Raw genomic sequence first — 22,916 nt, forward strand, 5'->3', positions numbered from 1 at the left:
GGTACGGCTGGCATTGGCCCGGATACTATCGATGAGCGCGCACGTCCATTCGTTACATACGGCTCCTACTCATAACCGTGCCTTGTTTGCACTGGAATATTACCAAGGGTTCCTTATCGCGCACAACTGCAATGTTCTTCCGTACTTTTGTCTAGCTTTTTACTAGTTGAGGCGATCGATGGGTAACGATGTCATCGGCCGATTGCTTTATCTCACAGAGTAAGCGACCGCCGAACAAAATTTAAGTAATCTGATGCCTGATCTACCACAAATTTTGCGTTTGGACGATCGGCGACTAGGCAGATAAAGTCATCGTCGAACTGATTCGGTCTTAATGTGCCGTCGTTGTCTGGGGAATATGCAAGGGATCATTGTGAACCTGTCGTTTCCTTAGGGGCTCGGCTGCGGTCGAGCGACCGGATCTGGCAGCGACCAGAGAGAAGCCACGGGAGCAGCCGGAGCGTCCGCTGCACTCGATCGCTCACCTTGAGACACCGGCGCATCCTAAATATAGACAACGGATTACGTAGTCGAGGCGACAATGCGACCCCAATGCACGGCGGCGGCCGTTTTCTCGACGCCTCGGTAAAATTGGGAAAATTTCCTAGAGGGTCAGGGGTATGAGGGTCGGCGGGGGCCGGGGTCGGTTTCGGCGGGGCCCCGGCGGGCGTCGACCTCGTGAAAGGCGCGCGGCGGATCCGCGCACGCCGGCCGCTCGCCTTTTTACGCGCTCTTTCCCGCGCCGCGCCGCCGCCGCCGCCAACCCCGCGGGCCCCCGGCGGTCGCCGCCCGCAGATAGCGCGCCAGCCGCCACCAACCTCCGCGACGTCTGCACCGCTTTTAATTATCACTCCACTGCCAAATCTCTAACGTCGCGACGCTCGGTAACCTGCTCTCACTGGTGTTTCCAGTCATATTAAATTTACCTACATAGTAACTTTACTATCTACATAGGTTTAAATACGTATTAAATTACTACCTAACCACTGCTCTTACTAGACATGTGATTTCTATTACATTTAAGTATCGTAGAAACCTACTAACAATGCTTAAAATAGCTTAGCTGCTTAAGCAACTACCGTTCCACCATGCTACATGAAGCTCGCTGATTGTTCTTATTAGATTGCGACTCATGAAAGAAGCAAATATAAATAACATAGAGACCAACTAGCAGTGCTTATAATAATCCCCTACGAGCCACTAAGCGCCAAACGCTTACGTGTTTGCTCTTACTGGAAGTCATATTAGATTTAACTACCACAGAAAACTACTAACGTAGAGACGTATTCAAATATTTGGTAAATATTGATCATATTATTCCCCAATTAAGTCCGTGTCCACCGGAAGTTCAGGCTATAATGTTAATTTAAACTCAACTGACATAATATACAGTAACGTTATGTAAATAGTACCATATATCTGTTTAATATTTAGTAAATGTATAAGGATTCTAATTAAATACTACCTATATTATTAAATTTAATATGCAGCCGTCACTGAACTGTAATGTTCAGAAAGTGTTTAGATGTATGCCACGTGAACTTGAAATATCGCCTAAAATGGTTTTAATACCAGGCAGGTCATCAACACTAATATCAAGTGGAATAAAATGTAACCTTATAGAAGTAGTATTAATGACTACAAAAAATGACGAAAATGAACATTTTAAAAATAACTCACAACGCAATGTAAAGTGAATCAATTAAAATAAATAGCGTAGAGTGTATCAGTAGAGCGAGTGTGCGGGCCGCGCGTTGGCGTCCCCTGGCCGCCGCTCCGCCGCCGCTTCGCCCTAATTAAACAATAATCGAAAAACTACAATGAACGGGCGCGCGGCTCCGCGTCCTCGGTGTCCCGCGCCCGCCCCGCGCGCCCCGCTCCGCGCCGCCCGCGCGCCTCCTGACGTCACCATTGCACTCCTCATTATCGCCTCTCGACTGCTACACGCTACAGCCACCTCACACTGCGCTACAATTATGAGACATGTGCTTTACTTACGACTCTTGGACGGCGTACACCGTGCGTCGCGGCGCTACTCGCGACGCCGCCGCCGCTCGCCGACGCGTAATGGTCCGTAGTGGCCAGTGACATCTCGCGATACGAACGGTGCGCGAGGCTCGAGCATATGCAGCGATTAGCCGAATGTCTCTGAGCGCTCAATACGAATATTTTTAACAATTTGTCTTAGCGGCAGTCTGGTTGGCTAATTATCGTGAAAAATAATGTATTATAGCAAACATTTTGTAGTCTGTTGAAACTTTTTTTCAGTTTTTAAACAGCTGGTTATGTATTGATGTTTTTACTTTATTATTCTTTTATTTCTTAAATAGTAGAGTCTCGTAACAAACTTTACATGATTAAGTACACTGGGAAATAAGAGTCAAAATGCAAACAAATAAAAAGTTTTTTTCTGACACTAACTGTTCCGGTCCGATATTGTTACGCAAGATTGAAACAACGATTTCCAAGTACCTACTAATTAATATAAATTAAACGAATCCGCCGTGCTGGAGGGATTCTTATTGAATGCATTATCGAGCGTTATCATTGTGATGCAACGCACTCGACGAGAAGTGATCGATCGGGTGCGGGAAGGGCTCCAACGGTGACGTGACGGCCGTCAGCGAGTGCGTCACCGTGACCACCTGGACCGATCATAAACAAGCGAGTTCGAAGCTCCCCGGGCGACGTCACCGTATCTCGCAAACGCTCTAATTAGGCACAATGTCATAATCACGTGGATTTTGTGTTATATTTACGACAATCCTGAATTAGTCGATTACGAGAAAAAGATATTTCTAGTTGCGCTACATAAACACGTTGGATGTTTATGTGGTGCAAGGTAACATTTCCAGATTTAGTTATTATGATTTTCTTTTAATATCCAACAATAGATAAAATAGATGATACTATTTTCTTTTGTTTACGAATTCGATTAACTTTATATATTTACATATTTATTTATAATTCAATAGGTATTTAATAAGCATTTATTTTATATATTAGTATACCGTACGTAATGTAGGTACTATCTTAATGTAGATTTTTTTTAGAAATTGGCGTTTTAAGATATTAATGAAATAATGATTAAAATGTTGCAATTACATGCAAACACAGATAGGTACACGCACAATGATATGATGTGTCTTCTGTAATACGATAGTAATAGAGCCCACATTTCAGTGCCATTCTAACGGGCAGGAGCACGCTATCTTTGAGATTCGTCTTGAACCGAATTGATTACGTGGGTAGTGATAAAATATATATAACAAATACGGGTGTTGAAGAACCCCCGTGAGGGTTGACGTTTCTGACTCTCATTACAAAATTACAATAATGAATCAACGTTTAAATAATACAATAAGTAACGTATTATTAAAAAAGAAAAAAATGTATGAAACCATCCGTTGCGTGTAAATATTAGACAAACGGCTGCGCACGATGCTATACTGCTCAAATCTCCATGCTCGCACACACTCACACACTCGAAAATGATAGATAGAGTCAGAAAGGATAATGAATAGAGGGGGCATAACGCTTTTTCCTCACGTGACGATTACTATCATTTCACTCCTACTGCAAACCGCGTTAAAGATACTTCTTCAAGTAAATTTTATTAAGACAAACACGTTTACTGTACGCTGCTCATTATTTCTTAACAAATGTATATGCAAAAAATAATACGCCTTTTGTGTAAATGAATTAAAACTTGTAACATAATATTTTTAGATTTTTTTATTTATATGTATTATGCTTCCGTGCAGCGCGGGCGTGCACGCCTGCGTTTTAACTCAATTTTAAGTTTAATATAAATATTTTCGAGATAATGCCACGTAGTTTGTATTAGTAACTGAAGTTGTCATTAATTAGAAATCTATTGAAAATAGATTGTCATTTCAAAGAATAGCCTCTAAAGTAACAAATAAAAAAAAACCTGGATTAAAGATTGGACTTCAATTAATTTATGGATTTATTTATGGAAAAATATATTTTCCGTCATTTTCCTTTTTAAATTTATTACCATTTTTTCTTACGTTTTCTTTTGTGTACAAAATGTAGAGAGAAATGTAGAGACTTATTGACTGACTTTCATCATTCTACCATTGATAGTAATGGTAGAATGATGAAAGTCAGTCATTAATTACTTTGGTAAGTAATAGCATTAAATTATCAAAGTTATAAAATTTTAATCGATATATCTAGGTAATGATTTTTATGACAAATAGTGATTTCTTAGAGGTTTTCACATTCCTTCAATAAATAATAACTTAAAATTAAAATCCATAATGTGAATTAATTTCAAATATTGTCAACGCCTCGCTATTGTACTGACGCTACCTATATTCAATCTGTGAACTCTACTTGTAAATATTTTTAACAAGTGTTTATTTATTATGTTTACTAGTTCCTTTAATACTAAATTATTTCATCGAGAGCATAAAAAGTAATTGAAATTTTTAAATAAGTAGTAGTGGTTGAAGTTAAAAGTGGTGGCCCAGTCGGTACCCTTAGTATGAGTTTTTACGTTAAAAAAATAATGTTTTTGTATTTGTTTACGTATTTTTCCATACATTTTCAATCAACGCCTGTGTATTTAACCTGTAGAACTGTGAGTGGACGACTTTTCAACAAACATAGAGTTTAACAGAAATAAAAACGCATCTATTTGCATTTCAAGTAGAAAATTAAATGTAGTGCTGTATAAAATAGGCAACTTACAATCCCACAATAAAAGACGGACAGACTCGCCATGTGGAACATAGAACGCCGCTCAATAAAACTGACTCTACTATCATGAAGGCTTTCTTCACATGTCCCACTAGTGTGCGTAGGACAGGTAGGACCTTGTGAAGGAGTAGTATCGCAATCGGTAACCTCGGATCCTTGGTTTTTTGGTCATCGGGAAGTTGCATATAAAAGTCTGTCTGTTTAATAGGGAACAAGTAATAGGGACTGCTTACTCCAAACAGCTTGTAGAACATACTGATACAGGATTACTAGTATGTTTGTCCTATATTTTGCAAAATACCGGGATCCTTAGGAAACAAAGCATTTAAGATCAAGTGGTTACTTTCAAATATTTGGTCAATAGATGCAGATGTGCATACTCGGTTGCTACTTGCAAATAATTCATAAAAACATAATCCAATATGACGTCTGTCCTTATAGTCATGTCTGGAGAATATGGTAGTTAACTTAGAAAAAATGATTTATAAAGACAAGCACAGTATCCATTGCGTATTTTAAACGTGCACTTTAATAGATGTAAGGTTATTTTGCGCAATGTATAACCATAAAGTTTACTACACAATACACATATTGCTGCGCATTTGATTATCACCTCGGATAGGTTTTAGCGCAGACGCCGGAGACCCAGCGCAGGCCCCTGTCACCGATGCTCACCCATTTAAATTTTGACGTCAACACAAAGAAATCAAAGATTGTATGTATCTTATGTTTTCCATTGTTATTTATATATTCCAATCCACAACGAAAATGTAATTATGTAATTACTATATAATTTTATGTATTGTATCCACAATAAGAATGTAAGTATGATTTTTATTAGTAACACGTAACTTAAAATTACAATACAATTTTGGGAAACAAGAAGCTACACATATAACAGTAATGTATGTAGATTAATCGAATATATTGACTGTACGTGAATATGTGAAAATATGTGAAAATGTATATGAATATAAGAACAGCAGAAAATTAACACAAAAACCTGCTTTAACTTTTAAAACAATGCAAACCTAAGTTAATATGATTTTTATTTCATTTTCGTGGAGAAATATAAAAGTTTTGAAGACTGTTTCAGTACATAGATTCTATTATTCTAGGCGTTGATGTCTTTTTTACTGAGTTCGCTAATTTTTCAAATTACCTCTTGCAAAGGTACCTGGCTAATTATTTTGCGAATATTCGTAATTAAATTCATACTGTACTTATTTATGTAAATTATTATTGCACATTTATAACCGAAGCGAAGCACTCGCGTTAAATCTAAATAATCTTCTAATATATTTTATTAAGTACTAAATTATTTAAGAGATAATTTAACACATACTGAAAGTTTTACATCCTTCACCCATTTTGAATTTCGAACTCTATTTTTATGAGGAAAATAAAAAGAAATGTCATACAAGGACTTTCTATAGTTTTGCAGGTCACAGTAGACCTGTAAAATTATTGAAATCTAACTATATATAGTGCTTTATAAAGCATCCATCCATCAGAATTACGGATCCCCATCAAAGTTATCTGTTATTTCCCCGTTACGAATTTAACATTACCATCCTAAACCGACCGGCGTGGCGGAGCGACCACCATACCGGTCTGACGCGCAAAGGGTCTCGGGTTCGATCCCCGGCCAGACAGATATCTAAATGATGAATTTAAATTTCTGTTTCTGGGTTTGGATGTTTGTGTATTTGTCTATGTGTGTGTCCATGGCACCCACGACACAGGGAATCCTAGTGTGGGGCTGTGAGTGTAGAAAGCGTTTAGCGTTTAAATCTAAGAGGAGCGCAGTGATAGCCTAGTGGATGAAACTTGGCTTCTCAATTGCGAGATTCGAATCCCAGGCATGCATTTCTAACATTTCAAAGCTACGCACATGCGCACATATTATCAATTAATCACCTTGCTATAATAACGAAGGAAAACCTCGTGTCGAGGAGCAATTTTTTTAATGAATTATCAGGCTTGTAGTCTGAGATTTTTTTTTAAATTAAGTGAAGTCTAACAATTCGCACGTGGCTAACGCATTATGTCCTACACCCTTCTCCTTCAGAGGGTAGATACATGCAGCAGCGATGATGTTCATGTTACAAAGACGACTGTAATTTTTTTAATTGACTTACCGCTTAATAAAGCCATTTTAAAGGGACATACATTTTCCATTACTACATTAATAGTTTCTGGAACTAACGAGTATTTAGTCTACCTGATGGTGGTGAAGTGAGTATTGCCTCTCGTGGACATTTGTAATCAACCCCAGATAAGAATCCTGAGATGCGTTGCTACCCATGAGCACTAAATTGTAATCTCTGACGTATGTATCCCTTAATACTGCTGATTTAGACAGAAAACGTGTAGCGTAAAGTCGAACTAGAAAGGGTTATCCGATCTAACAAGGAGATAACTGAGACCTAAGCTACAGGAGGAAATTTTCTATACAATATTGTGTCACAAATAAATATCAAAGATTGGCAAAAATATTTTCGCGCACTTTTTGCGCGTTGTCGCCCTAGCGTATAGACATTTGCAATACAAGAGGGGTTGGCTAATAAATAGCAGACTTGCCTGCCTTATAAACGGTTTTTGAAGAACCCTATTTGTAAAACCCAGTACCCGGACAGTCTTACTATATTTAAGTGTTTTAAAATGTAGGTAGGAACGATGGTGCAAAATACGATATTGATAGCATTATTATACGTCTACTCGTATTATCTACTGTTTATTAATATACCTATTTTAATATAAATACTTTTTGGTCTTCTCTTCGAGTAGGATAACAATATTAGTTTAACTTATATAGTAAAGGATGAATTTGGGTTGTAACGTCGAAGTCAACATAAATGAAGTAACTGAGTGACGGCGCAAATGCGGCGTGACGGGCAGGTGTGCGCCGGCGCAGCCCCGGCCGCGGTCCCACTTCCGACCGCATCTGGCCACCGCAAATTGCAAACCGACCCCAACCCCCAACCTCACCGACGTATCGACTTTAACACCGACTACTTAAGTCTGAAGTTGTTCAACGACCCAGCACGCTCCATTCCCTGCCTAATGATTCCGTATTGCGTCGAACCGAATTCATCCTTTCGATCAACACCGACTTTATTATAGACGTTGACATTCTTAATGAATTCGACCGGGGCTCGAAGTGAATTAACGCGAGCCATCGGCACCGGGGCCGAGCTACGCCAGAAAGTAAATAAACAAACATGTCGCATATCGAATCGAGCGTATTGTGCAACGCATATAGGACATGCATAACTTACGGCGGTCGTGCGCAGGCGACGCATGTAAACATTGTCTCGTTGATCGCGTCGATCCAATGCTGGATGGTCGAGGACGGCGGTGGCGGTGGCGGTGGCAGTGGTGGTGGTGGTGGTGGCGGTGCGTGGTGATCGCGCACGTGGTGCGATGCAGCGCGGTGCAGCGTGCGCGGGGCGCGGGCGCACGCGGCGGACTGCAGCCGAGGGGCGCCGCGCCCTCTGACCGCCACCGCCCGATAGGTTGTCAACAAACACCGAATGAATGGAAATGAGGCCGCCGGCGCTTCACATTACAAGTTACACCACCGATCGATCGAATGCATCGTCTCGCCACTGATATCGTAATGCATTCCACTGTTCACTTGCAACACATTTTTAATAGATGTTTGTTGTGTTTGATATAACAAAAGTTATTTGTGATCTAGCAATTCTACTAATAACCTAATCGTCTCATATTCATATGATAACTGGGTATATTGGTTTTCATAATTAGACCTTATGCCTAATCCGTTATTACAAAAATTATAGCGAAAAACATTCAGCCGTTTAAACATTACCTCTCCCCTCCTATTTCAGCCGGTAAAAAATATAAAATGTTGCATTTTTATTATTAATCTATATATAGTTTTTTATCAAGTAAGATCAAATAACCAGAGCAAGCCGCCTCGTGTTTGATGGTGCACTTATAATTAGAAATTCCATTAGCTGTAGCAATATTCATGTGCATACGTATGTATAGGTGTATTGGTACCTATAATGCTAATGGAATGTTGCAATATTACCCTTTGAAGAAACATTTGTTCAGTTTCCTATGAACTTAATACTTTAGAAATTACCAAAATTCGTGGTTAAATGGGATCGGAATTATATAATAAAGCAGCCACGCTAAACTGAGTCTTTTTAAGGGTAATAGAGTAAGCGTTTAAGATAATCTTTACTTAGTGTTTATTATTTGGTTTATATATTAAAAATGTGATTGAGTGATTGAGTTAGGTACTAGCAGATATTTTTCCTAGGGCAATAAATTGATATTACATCTAATAATAACAACATTACCAAACATTTTTAACCAACCCATTAAAAATCACAAAATCAAACAACTCTTCATGTTTATGACTTCCAGGCGGAGATTCTGCTACCAACCTGCACCTTGTTCCATCAGCGAATCAAGCTTGCAACCCATTTTCAACCTACAAAAATTCTCCCTGAATTCGGACACAATCGGATTATTACCTCCGAAGACTAAGTTGGAACGACTCCTGCAAGCAGGAACCTTCTTATATGAAATATTAAGGCGTTCACGTAGTATAAAGGTGGAACGTTTGGTGGTAACGCAATCGCACCATGAAAAGCTCCAAAAGCAGATTCCAAAAAAAATATGAGCGAATAAAATATAAACAAAGAGTGCTTCTTGATCTGTGTGTAATATTCATGCTACGCTTAACTGAATTATTTCCCTTTATGACTCCATTGTCATATCAGTTTATTGGATAATTTTGATAAATGGCCGCGGAAGGCGCTCCGGACATAATGAGCAGTAATAAGCCGAGGGCGAGACTAGGTGCCTCTGACGATTGTTTGTGTGATTGTTCTCAAGTATTTACATGTTTATGTTTTAAGACACTATTTAGAAGCTCCCGGGATGATATACTTACTTTTGGTTTAAAGAAAAATTATTAAACCTCGTAGAAAAGCAACGTAATTTCAATTTTCATTTGGTATTACTAGAATTCCTCTGTTTGTGGTATGATGTATTCATGTATGCTTTAGTAGAGCAACGAAAATGAGTAGATTGTAAAGATATCAGATGTGCGTATTTTTAAGTTATTTCCGGTGATCGGGGTCAGGTAAAACTTCTATTATATGGAGTTGATTAAAATGTTGATTGGCTGTTATTTTAGTTAATAATTAATTATGTTATTATCTGTTTGGCACTTATTTTCAGGTGGATTACATGTTTCTTTACTACATTACTCTTTACAATATTTGTAATATTTTTTACCAAAATCTTTCATTAATATATAATTGCATAGTAAATTAAAATTCCTATACTAATATTATAAAGAGGAAAACTTCGTTTGTTTGTTTGATTGTAATGAATAGGCTCAAAAGCTACTGGACCGATTTTAAAAATTCTTTCACCATTCGAAAGCTACATTATCCACGAGTAACATAAGCTATATTTTATATGAAATATATTTGATAAATAGATTTTGAGGCAGTACAAAGTTTGCCGGGTCAGCTAGTTGCTAAATATAGTCACAATGTGAAGAGGTACTTGCAAGCTTAGTCAACCGAAAAGGACGCGTTACGTACACATTGGGTCGTATGTGAGCGGCATACTCGGAATTCCTTAGAATCCACGAGAGGGTTTATCGTCGCGAGCGCAGCTGTACGCGCAAGAATTCGGGTGTTTTGGAGCCCCCGGGGTCGACGCCCGCGTAGCGCCCTCGCACTCGCCTACTGCAGCCCTCACACACGGCGCCAGCTAGATGGCCCTTTGAGTGCTATCTTACTGTTTTACTCGTATTGAAGTTACTCTTTGAGGGTGTTTGGGATAAATTTTTTAACAAAAAATACAACCGACTTCTATGTCACTACAAAGTAAAGAATAATTGAAATAAATGTTGGTTTAGTACATACTTCTGAAGTCGGCGCTCTATATATTTCGTTGGATAACGATGTAAACAGCGTGTCTAATATGAGCGCCGGCATACATAAAAAAAAAAGATACCGGCCAAATTCATAACCACCTCCTTTTTGAAGTCGGTTAAAAATTGATGAAGTGATTTTTGCAAATAAAATCAACACCATGAAGTTATAAAATATTGCATGGTTTGTAGAAAATCATTTTGTAGTCTTTTAACTTTTAACAGTTTCACTTCTTGAGCACGATTTTACATATTGAAAACCGCACGTGTTTTTATACGCCAAATAAGTAAAACGTCTTACATGAGTACTTAAGTACACCGCACGCTGATTTACATCAATCTCTTTTCACTAAAATAAAATTGTTTCAAATTTGAAGTACTATTTTAATTGATCCGTGTAATGTATGAAACTTAGTACCTACTCCAAAGGGGTCACGGTGCCCTGCATTATGACTTTTAATTTTAATGCAATTGATTTAAAACTCAAAAATAGACCTAAAGTAACTTAAATGTCTACAATTTTGTGATCATAAGAAATCAATGACGTATAGGGGGCGATATGAATAAAATTCCTTAATAATGTTGTAATTTCATATATTTAAATATAAAAATATGACATAATCATATTTAACAATAAAATAACAAATTCATTTAGTTTAATATTGTGCTACGTACATATTTACCGACAGAAAACTCATAATTAATAAGTATAATTAAATGCAAAATATTAATACACCTAATATCAATCATTTTCACAGGAAATTTATACAATGGTAATTTTCAACTAAAAGTCAAATAATATAATATCATAATTAATAATTAACTATATTAAATTTATTGGAACAAAGAAATTACGTCCTACTAAAAATAAAATTTAAAAATAATAACATTATTTAAAATAATTACATATACATATGACAGATACTACGTACCGTCTTTTTATAAAAGCTACCTAAAACCTAAATTATTATTTGGAACTCGTCAAATAAATTTCAAATATTGCTAAATATTACACTAATTGACATCAAATCTATGCATAGTAATTAGCAATACCTAAATTTAAAATTCATTAATACGTCATAACTTCCTCTAAATATAGAAAAAGGTATATAAAGATCGAACGTCGATCCATACATAAAGTATATACAAATGAATAAAGTTTCATTACGGAATTATGTGCAATTAATTACAAAATGTACATATAAACAGGTGACTATATGTTACAATAAATATTTATAGTCGCTGGTGCGTTCCTTACTAGTTTCAATACTGCATCCAATGCAATAGACATTAAGTACATTAAAATATGCAGATATCGGTATATTTACAATTTACAAAACACGACAATATACAATTCCGTAATATAACCCTTAGGGCGTTTTCAAATTAGACGATTTGAGGGGGAATGCAGCACGACAGTAAGACATTTGTCGTAATGCATACGGGCGGTTGTGTTTGTAATACATATTGGTAACACGTGACAATCACAACGCCGTCGTCCTGCTGCTAACGGGCGTATTCGCATCGATACATTTTTATAAAAAAAAACCGACCGTGTACAATACATAGATTAGTAGAGATTACTCACTCCTAACAAGAAAATGTACCCAGTTTTGAGAATTGAAATAGTTGCGTAAAAAAGTTTTGCCACGTCTCCGTGCTAAAATGTCCCTAAAATATTTGAAATAATTAATTATTTATTTATTATGTAAATTACGCAGAATTAGTTATTTATTCGTAAATTTTCTCTAAAAATGTTTTTATTTGTCAAGAATTAAAAAAAAGAACTTACTAATAAGCCGTTTGTGGCTTCATGCAATTTCAAGGCGGCGAAGTATCTTTACTAATCTATGGTACAATACGACAATCGTCCTGCTATCGCGCGGCACTCCGATTCAAATCGCCTAATTTGAAAACGTCATTAGTCTGTTACACTTTTTCACATACACACAGTATTTAATCTTTGAAAAACGTCGTAAAACACCTTTTCACGTTTTCACCTTTAAACTTAGTCGCTTTAAACATTGCGATTGTACGTTTAAATCTTAGAGGAAGACACCAGAAATTACTTAGCACCTGGGATACACAACTAAAAATGTTAAGAATTTGAAGACTTTCTTTCGACGATTCTAGAATGAGTTTGTCGCAATATCAAAAGCGAGTAAGTCGTACTTAGTTTAAGTTACTAGGTATATATATACAGTACAATGTACACATAGCTTAATATTTGTTATTATTTGGCGAAAGGTCAAAACACTACGGTCGTTAGAATAACGTTGTCTTAATAGAACACGATGCGCTACGAAGTTATCTGATACATTATTGTAAATCGAATATCTGTGTAAATCGCAACTCTATAAAGCCCTAATTTTACTCAAACTACGTTGAGTAGGTACCACCTCAAGTGAATATTTGCAACAAATTTAATTATTTATTAAATTTAAACATTTTACTTCGAGTCGATTATAGATTCCTTAGTTAACCGTTAAGATGCAGTTGAAACATATCAATATAATATTGCTATCAGCCTAAAATTACTGATTATTCGCCGCTCTAAGTTTGAGTTCTAAAGGTTGTAAGGGGACCTAAATATATAACTTAAACTTAGACTTCTTTTAATAACAAAAATGTAACGGCATCGGCTCATAGCACATGCTACCTGCATTAAAAAATAATATTAACCACGTTGCACATAACAACCCACTTGTGTTAAAATCTGCAAGAAAAACATGCTAACAGTCATTTGCAGAAAACGTATCAAAATGTTTCATAGCACATGCTACCTGCATTAAAAAATAATATTAACCACGTTGCACATAACAACCCACTTGTGTTAAAATCTGCAAGAAAAACATGCTAACAGTCATTTGCAGAAAACGTATCAAAATGTTTCAAAGCATCGATTAGAACTGGTAGGTTTGTTATTAAAACCAAAAGTGGTATGCGCCTTATTCCATTTCCAGAATACTTGTTCAAAGTTTATGCGATTAACCGATCGCATGCTATTAAGACAACGCATACAGTTTCGTAGTGACAATGTTGGTGTGTCGGTGTCCTTACCCGAGTCCCACATCGAGACACATCATCACCAGGAAGCCGATGATGCAGCCCCACGTCGCCAGCTTGCCGTTGCCACTGTATACACAAATAGTTTTATTACACAAAAATTACACTACAAGTACCATAACTTTGTGGTGGTAGAAAAACATTGTTATTAGACCCTTGAAGCACTACCGCTTCACCTTAGATCCCTTGGGTGGTCCGACTGTGGAAGCACCACTGTCTATTGTTTTCTGGTTTAAAGTATGTGTTAAGAGAGATACACTTACACAAGTCATTTCAATTTAGGTAGTCAATGTAGGTAAAACTGCAGACCTATCCGGAGTTGATTACAGATGTCCGTGAGCGGTCGTTCGACGATTCATTTTATGGGCATCCTTATAATATAAATATGTTCTGGGAGTGTATGTGGTATGTACCTGTGCAATTAGTGTTTGTACAAGAGACATAGTGTTGTACTTAGCCAGTAGAGTCAAAATGAAAAATAGATGATGCAATAAACATATAAATATAGATAAAATGAATCTGTCTGTTAGTGATTTGAGAAAAGAGAGAAATAATCTAAAACCTTTGACGAATGGGTAACGAAACAAGCGATGTCGCTGGACATAAAATCCTTGTACAAGTCACCAGTAGGAACAAACACTACATCGCGAGCCAATACTTAGGCACATACATACAAACACGCGTCGAAATCCGTTATAAAATGCTGTCGTCATACGATACGAGCCATTGAGAAATAACGAGCAAACGACATTTGAATAACAAGGAGGTAGCAAAATTACGATATCGGTAAGATTGTCGCCGGCGCTTGCGTCTCACGCACTCCGGCTTAGGCAACTACCACACGAGCGATTTTTACTATGTTAACCGAAGGACATAGTCGTGATGTCACGAGGTAGCAAAATTACGATATCGGTAAGATTGTCGCCGGCGCTTGCGTCTCACGCACTCCGGCTTAGGCAACTATCGCACGAGCGATTTTTACTATGTTAACCGAAGGACATAGTCGTGATGTCACGAGGTAGCAAAATTACGATATCGGTAAGATTGTCGCCGGCGCTTGCGTCTCACGCACTCCGGCTTAGGCAACTACCACACGAGCGATTTTTACTATGTTAACCGAAGGACATAGTCGTGATGTCACGAGGTAGCAAAATTACGATATCGGTAAGATTGTCGCCGGCGCTTGCGTCTCACGCACTCCGGCTTAGGCAACTATCACACGAGCGATTTTTACTATGTTAACCGAAGGACATAGTCGTGATGTCACGAGGTAGCAAAATTACGATATCGGTAAGATTGTCGCCGGCGCTTGCGTCTCACGCACTCCGGCTTAGGCAACTACCACACGAGCGATTTTTACTATGTTAACCGAAGGACATAGTCGTGATGTCACGAGGTAGCAAAATTACGATATCGGTAAGATTGTCGCCGGCGCTTGCGTCTCACGCACTCCGGCTTAGGCAACTACCACACGAGCGATTTTTACTATGTTAACCGAAGGACATAGTCGTGATGTCACGAGGTAGCAAAATTACGATATCGGTAAGATTGTCGCCGGCGCTTGCGTCTCACGCACTCCGGCTTAGGCAACTACCACACGAGCGATTTTTACTATGTTAACCGAAGGACATAGTCGTGATGTCACGAGGTAGCAAAATTACGATATCGGTAAGATTGTCGCCGGCGCTTGCGTCTCACGCACTCCGGCTTAGGCAACTATCGCACGAGCGATTTTTACTATGTTAACCGAAGGACATAGTCGTGATGTCACTGTCATATCGTTGCTAAACTTTGATCGAAATCATATCGCTGCGATAACGTGACGGAATCCCGGCGTTATGATCGCGGGTGCTGCTGATGCTATTGTTATCATTTCTGTTGTATCACGGCGTCAATTTGATGCTTATTAATCAAAGTACAAAATACAAATTTGTTATATCGAACTTTACTAAGGACCGTCCAAGCTTTGACTGTCCTTTGTGCTACCAATGAAAAGACCTAAGTAGCCCCAGTTGTTCAACTGCGACATCGACTACGCTTCAAAATCGTGTTTGACAGCTCGCGGCGGTATTGTCGCGACATCGCTCCCATACACCACGCAATCGCTTGTGTGCTAGTTCTCTTATAGAAACAATAGTCATTGACGGCGGACGGAATCCGGTAGCGGGAATTACGGCCCATTATAATAAAGCGATTCCCGGTACCACCTCGCTTGCACATCGCCTGCGCGGTTTTTACTGCAAAACAAAACGGCTATTTATGTATGTGACTGCGCAATTACCGCGTATTTTGTTCCATTAGTATAGTACGCGCGTACGTTTGGTCGTTTTATTTAAATTATTTCTTATAAAAAAACGTGCAATGCAATGCGTATCTATCATACTTACCTAATAGGGCGTAATTATGAATTATTTTAGTATCTACAAATGGCTACTTGAGACTTTTACGAGAGGACGGGAATAGCAAACGAGATTGTAGCCTATCAAATAGTGTTCTCTATCTTCGACCTTTTATTAACCCTAAGGTAGATCACATAGTTGCTCCTCCCAAGGACTAAGATTGTCACCTCACTTATAAAACAGCCAAAATAATTGCGACGGTGGCACCTGCCTAGTCAAACCATACTTCTACCACCTCCAAAGTATTTTAGATTAGGTACCTCTTAGTAACGCATATGGTTTAGTGTCATAAGACAGGACTGCGTATCACAATGATACCGTCCCTATATAGGTATTACATAATCATTCGGAGCATAACAACCTATGAAAGAAACCTAGCCGTTTACAATAAGTTCTAAGTCAATTGCCAATTGTCGTATTAATCGCAGCTTGGTGGTTATTACTTACATTCACTAAGGATGTGCGAGGTAGATAATTCATAGAACTGAATCAAATCTATCCTTTTCATTGCCTAGCTTTGCTCTCAAACAAATATTTTATTTACTCGTATATGGGCTACCAACTACGGATTGGAGGTATAGATGAAAGCTCAGGATCGCTTGCTATGAGGTGATATTTTGATCCGATTGGGTTGCGGGCGCACTCTGGATAAACTAAACAGTTGGGTGGGATGGTAAATACGCATGCTAAACAACAGTCAGTCGAATGACTCTACAGATTTCTCAGTAATAAGTAATAATCTCAAAATATTGCTCACTAGTCTACCGACTAAACAATCGGTAAGTATGTGCTCGAGATAACAGCGCAATAGAAATTTGGGAGGCAATCGTCCAGTTTTCCAAAGTTTTTATCAGCCGATATCGAATCGTTGCAATGTGCGAACTTGGATGCTTGTTCTGTGTAGGGGCTCAACCAAACTATCTCCTGATACGTCTTTAGTTTACGGGGGCTTCAGCTCAACACTGTTAACTACAATCACGCAATACTCAACAATTAACCGTCTAGTTCTGACATCCGGCTCGCGGGACCGCGGCGGATGATCGAACGTGTCGACGTTAACCGTCCCGTATGCCGGTCACGCGCACCAGCGGGGAACACCGACAAGCACCCAAATACCCAACAATACAGCTGACATCACGCCCCGAAACCAAGGAATTTTGAATAAGCGCTCAGTGGAGCTGAGCTGCAATCAAATTGCCTACTCAACCGATCGATACATGACCCGGCGATTTGTTCAATGTTACCCGATGTTAATACATTTGTCAGTACGTGATAGTGTTGGGTAAGCGTTATGGTTTTGAAAAGCAGCGCAAGAGCAAAGGAAATTGGTGTGCTATTAGGTTTTAGGGACTAGAGCAAGCTGTATAACATTTTAGTAGTGTATCAGTATAGTATTTAGTAGGTTATTTTTAATGGTGGAAGCGGATTAGAATACTACAATCCTATTTAGATAAGAATCATTAAAAATCAACTAAACTACACATGTCATTTGTCGCAGTAAAAATGTAACGGGAAAAAAATAACCATTTTGTTGCTATTCTCGTTGCTATAGCAATTTAAGGACTGTCTCTTTAGTATGGGTAAACTTATTGTGCGAAATCTGGTATACTGAGCATGTGCCCGGGATACATAGCGCGATGTCTGGAGGTAGGTCAGGGAGTGCCGGCCGCGGCGCGCCGGATTCCCAGACGGTGACGTCAGCGGTTAGACAAACTAGAGCAGCGTCATCGACTTTATCCCGGCAACAAACACATTATTTCATATATTTATTCTTATTGACAGTGGCGAGACGGTGACAAACCCACGCGCAGTGTCCGCACCGAATTTACTTAGCGAAAGGAGCCCGCCCGCCCTCCGCGTGCAAATAGACGCGCCGCCGCAGCCGCCGCCGTCTCTCTAGGGATGGCGATTCTGTCCGAAAAAGATCGATTCTTGAATCGATTCGATTCGAAGTCTAATTAATCGATTCCCAGAAAAATCGAGGCTCAAAGAATCGATTTTCCAAAAGTAGATCTTCGATATTTTCAGCTAAGACAGGGCGAAGATAGCGTAGAAAAAGGTCATCACGACCAAACAAGCACTGAAATGCGTATCCGTCGAAAAAAAAATGTCTATTACACATTCAATCAACTTCGAAAACATCGACTTTCTAGGATGAAAGATCGATTCACTGAGTCATACCATTGCTGGAGATCGATTAAAATAATCGTTTTTTTGTCCAAAAAAATCGATTCTTCGATTAACCGATTTGAGATCGCCATCCCTACGTGTCTCGACGCCCGCGCGCTGATAAAATATAACGTCTGCATAGTGTTACGCGTGCATTACCTACGCATTTTCGGAGATCAAACAAAAACATCAAAATGCGGTTTTAAATCATCACTGAAATGAATATTTTCAAACTACAAAGCCAACCGTGTTTAACTCAGTCACTTGCGTTACACAAACGATGCACGATAAATTGATTGTAAAAAGTGACATGCGCCACTGTATGAAAAACTGTTGAATTATTATTTAAATTTCACAAGATGTTTCACAATTATCCGAAAAAATATAGGTATACCTCGTTACTTGCATTCAAAATATGTCAAAACGTTTCAAATACATGCTAGGTGTCATTACATCATGTTGGCAAGGCATGATCATCGAAGATCAGCAATTACTCGTACATTTATAGATTTTTAATTATATTTCCTGCTTTCGCTAAAAATGAGCCACTTTCACCAGTAAAATCCTTCAACCTTAAAATTAAGAAATTAGTCACGCAACTGTATCTAAAGGGTAGTAATTACAATAACCACTACCGAATTATACCAAACCAAACGATTACCAAATATTTGTGTAAGTTTTCCTTAAGCTGACCGCGTTGCGTAAGGCTACAGTTTGGATGCTTGAACCACTGAGCAGTCGCTTAAGACACTGTCGGTCGAATATTCAATTTGTAGATTGAGCGACTAAAGAAACAATGGAACACTATTAATTTTTGAAGGTGGTAGAACCCTTTGTGGTTCAACTCGGGCGGCACTACCGCCACACCTATTTCCGCCTCATATCAGCAGCGTTAAACGCTTCTGTGTTCTGGTTTGAACGGTGTGGAAACGGTGTTAAGAGAAACATTAATTTCCGGGGCCTCTCAGCTTAGTCCTCAGGGGTAGCGGCGCATCTGCGGCCGACCTCTGGTAGGAATATCTAATCCTATCTGGGGTTGATTACAGAATTCTATGAGCGGCAGTAGCCACTTACCACTGCATGAGTCCACCTGATGGAAAGTCTGCTATTCCTATATTATAAAAAAATATCCGAAAAGGCAGTCAAAAAACGATTGCCGCGACAATGTTTTTGCTTAACGCTACTAAATAATTGGCTAGTTTGAGAGCCGTTTTGACAGTCGCCTAAACGACTAACGCTACCAGTAGCTCAAGCGATAGTTGCCAATGGGCGGTCAGCCTTAGTAATATCAGATGAAGAACGAACGTTTAACGACCCTGTATTATTTCACGTGATGTTTATTGCTCAGTAAAATTAACCTGAAGTCGACAAGCAATAGCTGCCTACACGAAAAATAGGAATAAACGAGACGAAACTGAACGGAACGGAAATACCAAAGATTGCGACAGACAGACAGTTAGAGAGTAAAAAAAAAAAAAACTTTTTTACTTTTTTTTAATATTGTAGTGGAAAATAATGTAAGGAAGAGAAGGTTATTTGTAGATCATAGACGATCACTTCGATTTTATTTCTAGAGATACATTAGAGACATTTGTGTTCGCCGAGAGATCGAATTGGACCATAATTATATTTTTTTCCAAAATATTTTATTACTTCCACTAAAGATACGGAAATAGATAAAATATTTATCTGTTTTGTCTTTGACTATTTAATCCCTTTTATCTCCGTTTTACCCTTGTACCTCGGAAAGAGATTAATTTTATTTCCCCATTGGAATTATCTGCATTGGTCTATGTAGAGATACTGTAGCTTCAAATTTGTTTAGGAAAGGCATAATGTCAATCTAAGCTCGCATGATCTTTTCGAAATTGGACCGAATTTAATAAAATCAGCAGAGCTTTGAACTACACAATAAGTAATCCGGAAATAGCGTTACACACATGTTACCTCAGCATGTGTGATAAAAGAGACATAGGTACGAGTACCTACTAACGCAAGCCGTTTCAACTTTGTCTTCAGGGATACCACCGTATCGGTGGGCGACTTAATCTTATCTTGGGTTGATTTCACATATCCATGAGCTGCGGTGGCCACCAACCATCAGCTACTTCTATGTAGAAGTCGCTCATTAAATACGATCACGATCCCAAGTCATTACGATCAACTGTATCGAGATGTAAACTTCAGCTAACCTCGCTAAAGCTATTCCATGTATTATTAAGTAAATAGCGATACCATACTGACTCCACACTCTCTCTACAACCGAAGACGCAACAGGGCAAACATAGCCGCATGCGCCAGCTAGTTGTCTAAAAGAATGTGGCTAGATGTCGCCGTGGCCAGTCGCGTCCGGGGTGTCAGACGGCGCGCCGCTATTTCGGGCCGGGTATTTGCGGCGCGACACCGCACCGCGCCCACACTTTATGTTCCACTTGCAACAACCGAATCTATTGTTTTATACTCGTGTACGAAATATACGACAGGGGTGACTTTAATAATACAGGAGTAGCGAATGAGCACGCATTCCACCTTGTAAGTGGCTACTGCCGCCTGTGGACAACTGTAATCAACCCCAGATAAGATAAGCCTTACCTGAGGTCGACTACAGAAATATATCGCATAAGTATGACTCCCGTTCACACCCTTTAAACCAGAACACAGCAGCACTTAACACTGCTGGTACCTATTATGGAATCAGGAAATAATAAATATAGTTCAAACTAAAAAACACGCTTTTATGATAAAATCAACTAAAAAGCTTTCGGTATTCTATTTCATACTTTCATACATGCAGGGTAAGATAAGGATGTATGTTGATCTCTTTCTACTGAAAAACGGAGTTACTCACTGTCAAACATACAAGTGAAGCTAATATAAAGCGTGTAAAAATAAGTGTTGTAGACACCATGTAGGAACATACCAATACATAGAGCATAACTCTTCCCTAACTCCCTAAGAGTATAATATCATCTCTAGTTTCGTTATTTTCGAATTACATCTCTTCAGACTTTTGAGGGTACAGAATATATAAGGGTTAACAACTACAAAACATTTGCAGGGGATGCTTGTTTAGCACAAATATTTCAAACGTTAATTCTGTCTAAGTACCTAATGTACACCTCTTTGACTGACTAACAATACGCAGTTTGAACCGGTGCGTTTACAAGCATAACATTTTCCACAAGACTTCCTTATGTAATACACATGGGCACTAAGAAAAGATGTTTTAAATCTTAACCTTAACCCCCTAAAGAAGACAGCTTGTATTATGACAAATATTGTACCAATACGTATTGTTTGGTCAACGACATCACACCTTTATCTATGTCGAAACAATCAAATATCTGCAGTGCGGCACTCGAGAGAAAAAGTTGAACAGGGGTTCACACGAGAGAACCACAGCAACAGTAACGATAATTTGTAGGGTGGAGCTCTATCTCAACGCCGAATATAAACCGAAACTGTTAATAATGTCCTTCCGATGGACCAGTTGTGCCAAAAGACGGAACCGGTCTCGACAATAGCGAAGACTGACAACACCGTCGCCAAGGGGAAGCGTCTCCGCGCACAATACCATCCGACCCTCACCGGACTTAGTTACTTTGCTAACAAGCGCACTTCAAATCTGTATCTGTCGAAACGCCAATAGGAAACGGAACAATCGAGCAACATTTCGACCCTTGTCAATCCAATTATGACAGGAGCGGAGCCGGCGAGTCGAGATCGTGCGCCCGCGATAGCCAACCGTTTTGCAAACGAATGCTCCACTACACACTACACAATATTGAAAGCGGAAACTTCGATACGCATCTACGAAAACACGAGATTATTTATTCATTGCGCGAAGACGGGCGTTGGGAGCGTCCGGATTTCTGGATAATAAAGGATAGGTACTGTGATTGTCCGGTTCGTAGCGACACTCGGATGAAACGAGGGGTTTGGGCTTCCGAGGGTCGCAATAAAGCTACTCGTAAACTGCTCTTGTAGAACTCTCAGGTCACTTTCAAGGTTGTGTAACGTGTCCCGTGTTTGTTTTAGATTCTGGATGTATACTGAATAAATTTATGCATTTGTTATGCAGGCGCAAACATAGCGAACACAAAGAATGTTTAGAATTAACATTTAGTGTTAGTTTGACTAAGAAAAAAAATATAAACGGCCGACGACACGAAGAGTGGTGCCGGCTCATGCCTTTAACGACCTGCATGATAATACTTTACATTAAATAGCCCTGTAATTTTTTGACTTCATTAATACTTCATGCTTCATTTTAATTTTCTACCTACATACACTTTTATTCATTTGATTTTTTTTTTGGAATCTCGGTGTAGGATTTAGGTATGTAGATTCTCAATTGCTGTAAATTGTGGAATTGAGGAGCTTTTTACATTACTTGTTACTATGTTAAACTTGTTACATTACTTGCTTGAATTAGAAACTTATATTGTCTCTGATTTTCCTATAGCTTTGCATAGAAATAGAGTGTAAATGGGTTCAGACGGTCACAACAGACGCCCTTGCAAACGTATTGTTTGATACCTATACCACTAACAATAATTAACGCCTATAAACTCAAAAAGAACTTTGAATCTAATATAGAGAGACACAGACAGACATTCAAATTA

At 38.8% G+C, this 22,916-nt stretch overlaps 1 protein-coding gene across 1 annotated transcript in view; it reads right to left on the reverse strand.

Annotated features, from left to right (window-relative positions):
• Positions 1-13,585: 13,585 nt before the first annotated feature.
• Zip48C (Zinc/iron regulated transporter-related protein 48C) overlaps positions 13,586-22,916 on the reverse strand; it is a 67,330-nt gene continuing 57,999 nt past the window's right edge. Inside the window, exon 7 of the mRNA XM_073091191.1 lies at positions 13,586-13,792. Coding sequence (XP_072947292.1) covers positions 13,714-13,792 — 79 coding nt within the window. The 3' untranslated portion in view covers positions 13,586-13,713. The remainder of the gene's footprint in view (positions 13,793-22,916) is intronic.

The sequence above is a fragment of the Epargyreus clarus genome, unplaced genomic scaffold (assembly GCF_041222505.1).
Source record: "Epargyreus clarus isolate Ecla_fem2 unplaced genomic scaffold, WU_Ecla_fem_2.2 ptg000034l, whole genome shotgun sequence".
In the NCBI taxonomy this organism is placed as follows: Eukaryota; Metazoa; Arthropoda; class Insecta; order Lepidoptera; family Hesperiidae; genus Epargyreus; species Epargyreus clarus.